Source organism: Andrena cerasifolii, chromosome 14, assembly GCF_050908995.1.
Source record: "Andrena cerasifolii isolate SP2316 chromosome 14, iyAndCera1_principal, whole genome shotgun sequence".
NCBI classification, from domain to species: Eukaryota; Metazoa; Arthropoda; class Insecta; order Hymenoptera; family Andrenidae; genus Andrena; species Andrena cerasifolii.
In genome coordinates, this window is record NC_135131.1 from 11,724,747 (window position 1) to 11,737,016 (window position 12,270).

A 12,270-nucleotide genomic window follows, 5' to 3' on the forward strand; every position below is an offset into this window, starting at 1 on the left:
ACCTGTTTCACCTGGCGGCGTAATTTCTCGCAGATCGATCGTTTTAAAGGACAAACTAGCGATCGTCAATGTCATTTTCCACGCGCCCACACGCCGCTGCCCGTCCCGAGGAATTATAACACACAAGCCGGCGATCACCACAACAACGCCGTTATTAACGACGCCTCCTCGACCCCGTAATTCCCGATGAACAGCCCTAATCCCGCTACAGTCAGCAATCATTTCTCGTGACAAATCTGACACGACTTGGTTGTAATGAGGACGTTTCGGCTGTACTGGAACGGCCTTACGTAAACCCGCTAAATCGGGGAATTATCTCGTTTCCTGCTGCACCAGTGTCAGGCCCTAACACCCGCTATTCCTTGGCCCACGTTCGATATAAATGTCGCCCCGGGGAAACCACGGGCACCAGTCAGTGAAACCATTCAGCGAAGTTCTACGTACCAATTGTTTGCTTCAACAGATCGTTCATCAAGCTCGTGGCTCGATTTCAGGCTGAACTAGAAGAATGAAGTTCCTCCTTGCTGTTACTTGCCTGCTGGCCGCCGTAGTGAGTATCCCCAAGTTTGGGGACCCATGGAAGAAACCCTTGAAAGCTTTCTTCAGCAGACGCTCAAACGCTACGGTCCCTTCGTTCAGTCTCTACACGGATTCTTACAATTATTGGTCGATGGATGCAGAACGAAGGGACTCGTTTTCGCCTGACAGCACGGGGACCGATCGTGCCCCGTAATAATCGTACGAATATTTCATTATCAGACAATCGTTCGCGGTATGGACCAAGACACAACCATAGCGAAGTACATGGAGTACTTGACGCCGGACATAACTCCTTGCGCTGATGAGTTCCACATGACGCAAGGTGAGAACACACGGTTCGGTGTATTAGGGTGAAACCCTGGGCGGAGCACAGACACGTGTACACTTTCGTCAAAGTATCGCGTAGAGCTGTAGCAGGGGCTACCTTAACCTACACTTGCATCAGCCTACCTGAAGACTATTTTACGAATTACTGTGTTGCAGAGCAAGCTACGAATATACAACAGGCGAATACCGGCGTGGACGCGAAGAGTATGGGTTGCCTGAAAGCGTGCGTGATGAAACGAATGAAAATTGTAAGTAGATTTTTCGTTCCATCCGAAACCGGGTATATATAGCTTGTCTTTAAAATAAGACAGAAATCGTGTTTACGTGATTCGTCGCGTGATCAGAATCGAACGTCTCGACGATACGTCCGTGTCTTTCTGTCCACCAGTTGATTGGCACCGACTTCCATGTGGAGCCGATTTACACGATGATAGAGAAGGTTCACGCGGGTTTCCCTGAAGAGATCCAGAACGTCAAGGAGATCGCGTCTTCTTGCTCCGAAGAAAGTAAGTAACAGCTTCGGGGAGTGATAGAATCGACCTGTCGCTACCTCCAGGCTCCTTTTTCTTAAAGCACGGAGGATAGGTCTGCCCCATAGTCAGTAGTAGAAGTTAACCCTTCATGGTTACGTACGGCGAAGATGGGCAAAAAATTACATTTCTAGAAAAATACTACTAGAGCATTACGAATGTACAATTATCACTGACAAGTTAAAAGATTCAAAAATACGAAAATGGTACCAATTTGTGATTATAAGAAAATGTGACCACGGTGGGTTAAACCTATTTGTGGACTCTATCTTATGGATACTTAGATCTCTGATCTATCTAGTGGATGTTAATCTATCTAATAGTCCATCAAAAGATTCTATCACCCCGAGTCTAATACTCGAAACTAATTACAATAACCATTGTTCGCTTTGTTTCAGTCAAAGGCGAATCTGACGAGTGCAACCTAGGCAACAAGTACACCGACTGTTATATCGAAAAACTCTTCTCCACATAACCGTATACTAATATAATAACCGTCGCTTCACGAAGGCCAGGAACTTGTATCAATCAAATTCGCCGTATGTATTACGTTCAATAAAAATGTAACAGAATTACACCCTCCTTCTCTTCTCCTTCCACAACCACCCATGCAATGAATCGAACAAACCTATATAAAAGTGTAATTCGCCGCCACGTAGCCGCGAAGTTCTCGCCATCACCGCTTCCGAGGGAAATCGCCTATGAAATATCGCCAGCCCCTCTAAGAGCAGCCCTTACATTTCATTAATAAGAATGAGATTAAGGGGACAGACAATTCGGGGCACTTAGGCGGCCGCTGGAGTCGGCTTATGAATAAACAAAGCGACGTTAACGCGTTATGAATAATTAAGCTGCACTCGGGACGCGGACGCCGCGTGCATTTCAACGCGCAACGATCGAAAGCTCCCACGAGCACCCGGTATGTTCACTGCCTCTGTAGAATTTCCAAACGGCGAAGCAGCTCCGAGAATACCAGCCATTCCCAAAAACCAAAGTGTCTTTATAAAGAAGGTATATAATGTCCCCAAATCCTTGCTTTGGCTTCACCAGAGGATCGCCCGGAGGTTGCGATCGGTGCTAATAAATATTCGAGGTGCTGGTCGATTGTGATATGCTCCCGGAGACGTTAGATATAGAAGGTACTTGCGCTAGACGCGACGAAGACGAGCAGAGATCGCGCGTTAACGTAAGCGGCTCACGTTGTGAGGCGGTATAATGTAGCCCCCGTAATGGTCGAAGTTGCCTCGCATACACACCGTGGAATAAAGTTACGGCCGACCTTAGACAGCCGTAGAGAGGAGCGCAGGAAAAGAGGAGACACTTTTGCAAATGGTCGGCTTTGCGAGCGATTACAGACGCCGGCTACATTTCCGATGGAACTGCGGACGAACTACCCGCGGAATGCTAAGCGATCCTCGAGCTCCGGGGAAAATCGCAACGGGCGCTGTTCTAACTGGAGCTACGTGGATGTTCGTCGACAACGTCCTGGGTAAGCACGCAAAATAGCAGGGGAACGTGTACGGTAATGTTCTTTCTGCAGATAGAAGGAGCGATAGAGATGAGATTTGCATGTTAAAATAACTGCGAAGCCTATTACGTATTTAATTAGTAGATATGAATTTTAATCTATAGGTATATATAAAAGAAGAAGTCCTGACTGACTAACTGACTCGTCGACGCCCAGCTCTAACCGTTTAACCTAGGTTTTTATGGCGTAGGCACCCTCTAAGAAAGGATTTTTGTAAATTCCATCCCTGAAGGAGGGGAAGGGGTCAGAATGTATTTTCTCGGACTCCTTAGTATCTCTTAGGCCCGATTAGATATCAACTTGGTTTTTTCTTACAAATCTTATCCACTCAAATGCCTCAAAACCAATATATAGGTAAATATATAACTGTTTGTTAAGCAAATGCTACTTCACAGAAATTACATTATTTTTTATGTTACGCTCGAAGAACAGATATAAAAGCAATTCCTTTTAATTATTCTACCGTAGTGAAGCGCGGGTATTTTGCTAGTGTTACATAAAATAATGGTGTCTCGATTATAGACTATTAAGAGGAGAATATTGTTCTTGGATACCGAATGAATTTTCCAAGGACAATCGCAGAGGACTGAATTTCCCGCCGAAAATTCGTCCTTACTCTTCTTTCGAAATCCACAACTGTAAATTGCAAAGCATGGCAGGGATAACACCATTCGTATGCCTAAATAATAAAACAGCTTCCTCCTACGTGCTCCGAGTATGTCATCTCTTTTCCTTGTAACAAATGCGCAGCAAGGCCAGCGGAAATTGAGGAAAAATCGCGATGCTATTCATCGAGCGATCATCAAGGTGTTATATGAGAAGCAATATCGCTATGCGGGCCATTAAACCATCGCATCAAGACCCGTTCTGTTTTTCCATCGTCCGCCTATCGTAACCTTTTCGCTGACTAATTTAGTTTTTGCATACAACCGATCCCCGGGCGATAACGTCGCGCAATCACACAAGCATTTGCTTCGTTCGTACACGTTTGTCAACCGTGTCGCGTTTTTCTGTGCGGACGATAAATATAAACCCCGCCTCGCGACGATTCTTTACAGTTTGCAAAATATTCGCGGCGTAACACGTCCGTCTCTTCGTTTTGCAAGATCGAAATCGCGATAGTGGTGCCCAAGACTGTCGAACGATCGATTCGTAGCAATGAGTTGTAAGATCGCGATTCTCGTTTGCATTATTGCTTGCAGCGTGAGTATACTAGTACCGTCTTTCGAGTCTGAACCGAGCACGATAGAGTGATGGAAGTTTAACTGGGAGTACATCCCGAGCTACTGTGTGTTCTAGGTGACGATTCAAGCAATTGATCTGCAACAGATCTCCGGGGTACTGGACGTGCCAGTGGATCAGCTTAATGACTGTCTAAACGAGAACCATTTGAACGATGGTACAGGGATATGGAATACAATTTCTTTTATTTCCGAAGGGTGTATGGAATATTCATATTCTGAATAGTGATACTGTGAATTTGATATTGTTCGCAGGGGATGTTACGGACATCGAGGGTATGCTTCGCGACAGCGCACTGTCTCCAGAGAAAGCTGAGGAAGTGATGAAGAACTTTGGCTGCTTCGTTTCGTGCATTTTCGAGAAATCGAACATCGTGAGTGTTCCGCGATATCAGGCGCATGTTACGCGAATGTCGTTGGGAATGGCGAAAAATTCGGCGATTATTTCAGACGATCAACGACGAAATACAACTGGATCGGGTGCTCCGAATAGCAGAGCGTAATAACTTTCCTATCAACGATCAGACAACCAACAAATTGAAAGACTGCGTGGATAAAGGTAAATGTTTCGGGTGGATTCTAGGAAATTTGTTTATCCTTTTAACAACGTCTTTCGTGTTTTAAAGACTTCGTTAAGAATACTCGAAGCTCAGCAATTTAGTATCGGATTACCATTATAGATTTGCTTTGAAATTCAGAAAACAGTTCCCAGTACTTTTGTCTCGTAAACAACGAACTTTCCCAGAAGTAACAAACAAATAAACGCGTTTATTCCTCGGTCATCTGTGAAACGAGAAAGCAATTATCAAGCGTTATTAGAATCATATCGTTTCTATTTTTACAATTCGGTTTTTATAATTCGCTGCATCTGACACAACAAATGGGCAGATGGATAAACTTGCCATCATTAATATCTCCGATGTTTCAGTGAAAGACGAAGCTAACAAATGCGGCGCAGCCCTCTCTTTTTCATTCTGCTTTTTACAACAGATCGGACATCATTAAACGATGAGTAACGTCATGTTCTGTGGAAAAGTTTCCGCAGGAATATGCCACGTGGTCACACGACGATGCATAAACATCGAATTAAAGTAAAAACGACTGTGAATAATCTTGCGTCTCAATAAAAGCACAGCGAATCATTTAACCCTATCATTTCCTATTACTAATGTCACTGATAATAAATAATTGTCCACGAAATAGTAAGTGGATAGATTGGAGGCGTTTTAAACGAGGCAAAATTTGCCAGAAATTTCGCAAAAAAAAAAAATTGTAAAACTAACAACCAGTACTCGAACACGATATGTAGGTGCAACACGCCGCGACGTAAAACAAGTTCGTGCAAACCTCAGCGAAATTTCCATCGCGTTCACAAAACGATTCGGAACACAAACAAGCCAGAGTGCCAACAAATCGAATCTGATTTTTGCAACTTACGCGCGATTGTTTACACGTTAGCTTCCGCCCGAAAGCGCGTATAGCAGGAATAACCCGTCGGATTCTGCGCGAGCAGATGTTCCACGGAAGCAAAACAAATTTGTCTACGCGATCAATAAACTTTTTTTTTTCTGTGACGCATATCGCGAACGATTACGTTCCGCGAACTTAAACACCGAATATGATATAATCTCTCATCTTTAACCTCCACTCGCCCCGATATAAGTAAAGCAGACCGTGCACAAATCGTTAGTCGAACAAATCGAACCGTTCGAAATAGAATTAGTGAGACATGAAGTGTACACTGTTTTTAATGCTCGCTGGCCTTGCCTTCGTAAGTAAAGAATTTTGTCAATTTCTTGCGGAACTCCGTCGCATCAAACGAACTGCAACGAGGGAAATAATTCGTCGTTGCTCCGTTCTTTTCGTTGTTCTAATCTTTTGGGAAACGCTTTAGATGGCTGCCCACGCGAATCCTACTCCCGAGACTTTGGCCTACGGATTGTCGCAATTGTTTCATATCGACTTGAGACAGGCGGAAATATGCATCCACAAAACGGCAGCGACAATTGGTAAGACGTTTGATGTCGTTAAGAAATTCATCAATGGTAGATCGGTTTTCTAGTCGAGCTGTTTCAAAGAGTTAGCTTCCGCGTGGGCTCCTAATGGATTAGACAATTTTTGCTCGTTCTACAGACGATCTAAGGACACTGGAGGATGTGGCAACCGCCCGTGATAAGTCTCCGGCCGATGAGAAGAGCATAAGGAGAGCAAGCTGCACTTTGACTTGTTGCGCTCAAACACAAGGCACTGTAAGTTCGCATGCGCATTTGGGACCGAAGCTTCTAATTCCTTTGCAAATTCACTGAAGCTAGTATGGTCGATTTAGATTTGCTAAAAACTTTCTTCTTTAATAACTTCCGACTGATTTACTAATTCTCCAACTGACTTCAGATGACAGGCAGTAAGATTGAAGTGGAAGCCATTCAGATTCTGATTCAAAAATCGAACATACCGGAGTATGTGAAAGCGACAGCTAACTCGGTTCTGAATACATGCAAGGATGAAGGTGAGGAAGCTTACCTGACAGTGTGAAACGCGTATTTTTCAAACTACTCTTTCTAGAAAATTCACATTTCATCCTTACACTGCCCTGTGTGTTCTCTGAGAGTGAGAATTCACATGATTCTGGCTCGGAATTTGCAAAAAATATTATATTCATGATTTTAATAGAAATGTTAAATTTCAAAGATCAAATACTTCCAAATGCTTCTAAACCTTTGATCCTCAAAGCTGACTCTAAACTCTTTATCTAAAGTCAGACACTTTGATTAAACACTTTGAAGTCTTAATTCGAGATTAGAATTTCTATGCTCACTATAAACAACGTAATTGAAAGCATTCAAAATATACAACAGCAGTGCAGCGAAGGAATGAAAGATTAAGTAAATCCCTTATCATCGATTGAAACGATGTTCCTTTTGTTTCAGTGAAAACCATCACTGACGAGTGTCTCGTGAGCTACGCATTCTTTAGGTGCTTTGTCATCCAAAGTCGTAATTTCGACGATTAAATAAATGACCATCTTACTTCACGTTTAACAGAAATGTCTTACTTTCCTTCACGCCACTATTCTCCAAGAGTAATTGGAAATTACAGCGAACTTTGAAAGCATACGCGCGAATGTAGCTCCTCGGCAACTGAATGGCAATAAATTCTCGCTTCTTCAACGGAGATAAAGTCTTTTTTGCTTTGATAATGATTGAACGCGAACGAATTTCAATGTAAATATATCTTGTTTGAATAAAATCGATGCAGGAATTACAAACACTTCGTTTATGTAAGATCGATGAAGCAACGATCTTCCCAGACAGGTCAAGATGACACCCTTGAACATATATGTCAGGAATTGTAGAAAATGATTAAAAATTTGTTACCACGATCAGCAAAGAATCAGTTTTGAGATTGGCAAGTACTCATTCAAACTAGAATGCTTCCTTGAATAATGTTTATAAGGATTATCTTTTAATTATGTTAATAATTTCTCGCGCCTCCTGTTATCTACCACAATTTTCCCCAATTTTTCAAAAATTTTCCAATTCTGTCACATGTTCAACTATGTAGCTTAATAATCATAGTCAACTGATTATCCATGTAGGTAGACAAACATTTCCGGTGTATCATTCGTCCTTCAATTAATTTTGTGAAATAGCGCAGATTTCGTGACACTGCACATATTGTGACCACCTATCTCTAGTAGATCTTCACTGCGTATCATGGAATAGCGAAATTACATGATTGATAGCCGCGATTTTCGTGGAAGCGATCAGTATCTGATTCAGAGAGACTCGTTAAACCTGTAATTTGTCCTAGCCTCGAAAAGTGACGGCGAAATACCAGAAAATGACCAAAATCGAAGTTTGGTGCCATGCATCCTCTATTCCAGTGTTTCTCTCTCCCCCCATATAAGTTAAAGTAAATTTAATAAGGTACAGAAAACAGATTAAAAATAGGTATTTCCGAATATAATTCACACATTAAAAAAAAAACTGTGGCGACCCACAGGATGGGAATCACTGCTCTATTTCCTCCCTACAACTGAAAGCTGATTAGTTAATAGAAAAATTAAACACTGCCATAGATTGAATTTTATTAAACCCAGTCCAAGTAATCAGAGGTGCGAAATTCTGTTTTGGAATGAGTAAGTTCTGAAACCGAGAAACAGATCGCCACGATTAAGACGATCCAATGATTTCCCGTTAATGATACACTCAGACCTAACGTAGATGCGTAGTTTATGCATAGATGCTCTCACCGCGTACCCTGACAAATGTTTAAGATAGCCCTGGGAAATGAAATTACATAAATCCACTATCATCGTGGATGAACCTAATTGACTGCCGTCCACACGTTGGTTATAAATATAGAGTTGACACGCTACCTAGCCAGTCGAAGACACTACCGTCGACGTGTCCTGTGCATCCAGTGTGATTTTTTATTGCCATTCGATCGCCAAGTCATTTTGGGAAGCATCATGAAGACCACCGTGATCTTCCTCTGCTCCTTGTGCCTTGCGTCCTACAGGGTACAGTTTTGCTAATTTCTAGCTCTATTGGTCAGAATAAAATTACCTCTGAGACTTATCTCGATAGGCTGTATGTTCCCACGTTCTTTGCTCTTTTTATTATGGAACCACTGTAGATTCTCACCAATTTTATCTTCCAACGCCAAGAGTGAGATTTTTATAAAATTATCGATTAACAGCAACATTTCGCAGTTGGTTCGCGCTAATGACCCGGAAGAACCACCGGCCAAGTGTTTTGTGAAAATGGGTGTTACCCTAGGTGAGCGTAGAAACATTAAAACACAGCGAGTGAAGAAGAATCTGTGGAATAACACTCTTCCTTCAGCTTTCATTTTCCTCCTGACTGAGTAAAGTATTATTTTGTTAGCTGAGATCCCGCATTTGTTGCAAGACCAGTCAGCGGAAGGAATAAGGAGACGCGGCTGCGTGGAGCATTGTTACTTGGAGAAGATGGGCTTCGTACGTAAAAATCGAAGCTGCCTAAATTATCAAAGAGTGACAGAAGTACAAGTAGTTGCTTTTCTACTTTGATTATGAATAAAATGCCTGCCTGATTTCAGATGACCGGTAATAGCATAAGCATAGAGAACATCGACGCCCAGATAGACAAAATCCTAGAGAACAGCGACAACAAGGACAGCATGCGTGAAGCTGTGCACCAGTGCGCAGCCGATGGTGAGTGAAACGAATTAATAAATAAATTAACACGATCGTCATAATCTCACTCTTATTTTCTTTCTCATTTAGCTGCTGATGATGACGAGTGCATGGTAGCCGAAAAATTTGCCAAATGCGGATTCGAACATCTGCGACTTGGTGTTCAAAACATGCTTCAACCTTCGAACACTTAAACACGGCAGCACTACTTTCTTTCGATACGATTAAATATATGTACCTAACCCTTGCAATTGATGATGAAATTCAATAAAGACAGTGCACGCAAAATGAGTTGATCGATTGCTTTCCTTCCTAATGAATTTTAAGTGTATTAACTAATTTTTATTTGAATAAAATTTCCAATCACGAATAAAAGTAAAAAAAATCATCATTCGTTCTTTAACCCGAGTTAAATTTATTCGACACACGACGAATAATTTTGTTAACTTTTATTCGTTATTAGCAATGTTATTTCAACAAAAATTTTACCCATCACTGTCCAAATCCTCGATCGACTTTTATTGCCACCGGTAGCCGCATTATTCTGCCAACACACGCGGAAAGATAAGACGCTGTTGCGTAATTGTTCGCGACGGTCGTACGGATGTGCACGCTACCCTTTTTTTCGCTCGCGAAGGCTACGACGATTAACGCATGAAGTGATTCGCTGCAATAATTAATTATTAATCACGAGCCTCGTTGGCGCGCGTCTCACTATCACTCGTGCAACTTGGAGCGATCTCTGTCGCAATGTCGGGTCTAAAATCTAAACGGAGTATCACAGGCGGAACAACAATTTCAGAAGCGAAGTTCGTTGACCGAAAATGGAATTTGGGGCTACAGAGCTCGAATATCGTGCAACAGGACACCAAAATCGGAGTCAGGGTACGAGGCTTGGCGCATAAATGAAATTACAAAGTCAAATGCAGATTGGGGAAGGCGCGTAGGATAAAGCCACTTAATGCAAACGAGCGTCGTCGAAACGGCTAAACCTTTTGTTGGACATGGCTCGAATTAAACTGGCACCGTTGAAGTGCGTGCAACTCCGGTAACGACGCGATTAATCATTCACGTTGTCGCGTAAATTAAGCGCGCTGGCAGCAAGAACGCTTCGGAGCTTAAAAAATCGCATTATCGCCAGAGAAATCACTTGTTTTCTACTACTAACACTTGATCGATCCAACGTCCACTGGAAAGTGATCAGGGACAGTGCAGAGCGTTGAACGGGGATCGAGAACAGAGGAAATCAATCGACTGGAGTTGATTAAGAAGTTTGATAAATACAGGGGTGGTTAATAACGCTTGCCTGGAAGAAGTTTCTCCGTTTCAATCAATGTTACTTAAGACGCGTCCCCCTTTCAGTCGAACGAGCCGAAAATCAGTTTAGATCCCGTTGAGACTTAGTGTTTAGACCTTAGCCCGCGTCGCGCGAAGTGACGGATAACTCTGTTACTATAATTCAATCGAGTTGTCTGGCTCTATAAAGGCTTCCAACCATACACATAGGAGCATGTACTACTTCGAACATATACTTTGGGGCAAATGCGTATCGCGTGGTACATACACACAGAGATCGGTCGCATGGCAGCGGAATAAGGCTGGGAACGATAGCTTGTTTTATAATCGAGTTTACACGTTTACACTCCACCACGTCACGGACGTGCACAATTAATGGTGCACCGTGCACGTGTTCATTCCACTGTAATTGCTCTATAACTTTGCCTTTGTCTCCCTTTATTGTGACAATTTTTATTCAGCCCGAAGAATTTGACACGGGAATTGCTCGTACGATCGATAAATATGGAAAGGATCTGAATTTGTCACAAATTGTACCATGATCTGTATGAAACCAGCTTTACTACTTGGCATTGCCCGGAATTTAGATTCTGATTTTATAAACAAATATTTCTTTTTAGTTTCTTTGGGTAAAAATAATCACATTTATCTCGATTAACCTGACATAATGAGCTGAGGCACATTTCGTCATCCAAGAGTTGACCGTTCGAAAGTTTTTAGGCGGCAGACAAACACGCAAACATATAAATTTTCTGAATGATGTAATACACACACTAGGAAACCCATGAAAATGTTTAATTTTATACGACAGCTCTTTATTTGATTTTCAATATGGACGTGCTTTACATACGCTCGGTACCTAGCTACTGTTTAAATTGTTCCAATTCCACGGGACCGATCGAATCTTTCGGGAAATGCGGTTAATATAACTCTGCGGTGCACGTATCTAGCCGGAACAGCCCCAGACAATAACCGTGTCTGAGCGAACCCCGCTGGAATCCCAGAATTCTACGATGAAATTAGCATCGCTGGGATTCCAACGCGGAGCGGATAAGTTACAGGGCCAAGAACGAAAGGCCTTTCTATTAAGGTGTTCGATGAACGTGCACGATAAGTACCAAGATCAAATAAATCTCCAATTACACTGTGTATCTATTACCAAAGCACAAAGCTATCATCGATTAAAGATCAAGCTATCTACTACTTCTGCGAAAGGATGAAGACATGCAAGAGTTCGTCAGAGACAAATAATACGGTACCCCAATATGTGTCTTCTACTGCGGCCTGTGGAGGGGTTGAAGCTGATGATCCCACGACTCCCAAAGTCCAAGCCTCATCAGTTTACTGCAGACCCACCTTAATCCCGAGGCTCAATCCTGAACACCGTAATCCTGAAATCAGACAGTGAATCGTTAAAACACAGAGCTGTACGGTCTAACAGAACGTAAGAAGGGGCGATAAGATTTGAGCTGGGAAGCTAGGTCAAGAAGCTTTACCCCTGAAAGCTGAGGAGCAAATACCTATAGGCTCCCTTCCACGCTTGATTTAAGAAAACTTAACCCAAAAAAGATGTACAAAAATGTGCTCTAGCAATGTGTTACCATATATTTCTCATAGTAAAATCAAGAA

General features: G+C 42.4%; 4 protein-coding genes across 4 annotated transcripts; all 4 read left to right on the forward strand.

The window, feature by feature from the left end:
- The first annotated feature begins 144 nt into the window (after positions 1-144).
- On the forward strand, positions 145-1,969 carry LOC143376687 (uncharacterized). Its single transcript, XM_076827286.1, has 5 exons — positions 145-550; positions 760-862; positions 1,024-1,115; positions 1,256-1,373; positions 1,796-1,969. Exons 1-5 carry the CDS (start codon positions 509-511, stop codon positions 1,870-1,872), a joined length of 432 nt encoding a protein of 143 aa, XP_076683401.1. The 5' UTR covers positions 145-508; the 3' UTR covers positions 1,873-1,969.
- Positions 1,970-3,965: 1,996 nt separating this feature from the next.
- On the forward strand, positions 3,966-5,313 carry Obp7 (odorant binding protein 7). Its single transcript, XM_076826380.1, has 5 exons — positions 3,966-4,128; positions 4,225-4,324; positions 4,422-4,540; positions 4,617-4,725; positions 5,095-5,313. The coding sequence occupies exons 1-5, from the start codon at positions 4,084-4,086 to the stop codon at positions 5,169-5,171; spliced, it is 450 nt and encodes a 149-aa protein (XP_076682495.1). The 5' UTR covers positions 3,966-4,083; the 3' UTR covers positions 5,172-5,313.
- Positions 5,314-5,500: 187 nt separating this feature from the next.
- On the forward strand, positions 5,501-7,431 carry LOC143376255 (pheromone-binding protein Gp-9-like). Its single transcript, XM_076826379.1, has 5 exons — positions 5,501-5,937; positions 6,061-6,175; positions 6,300-6,415; positions 6,558-6,672; positions 7,094-7,431. Exons 1-5 carry the CDS (start codon positions 5,896-5,898, stop codon positions 7,174-7,176), a joined length of 471 nt encoding a protein of 156 aa, XP_076682494.1. The 5' UTR covers positions 5,501-5,895; the 3' UTR covers positions 7,177-7,431.
- Positions 7,432-8,265: 834 nt separating this feature from the next.
- Positions 8,266-9,633, forward strand: LOC143376257 (uncharacterized). The gene is made up of 5 exons (XM_076826381.1): positions 8,266-8,688; positions 8,881-8,947; positions 9,056-9,147; positions 9,249-9,363; positions 9,436-9,633. Exons 1-5 carry the CDS (start codon positions 8,638-8,640, stop codon positions 9,537-9,539), a joined length of 429 nt encoding a protein of 142 aa, XP_076682496.1. The 5' UTR covers positions 8,266-8,637; the 3' UTR covers positions 9,540-9,633.
- The last annotated feature ends 2,637 nt before the right edge of the window (positions 9,634-12,270 follow it).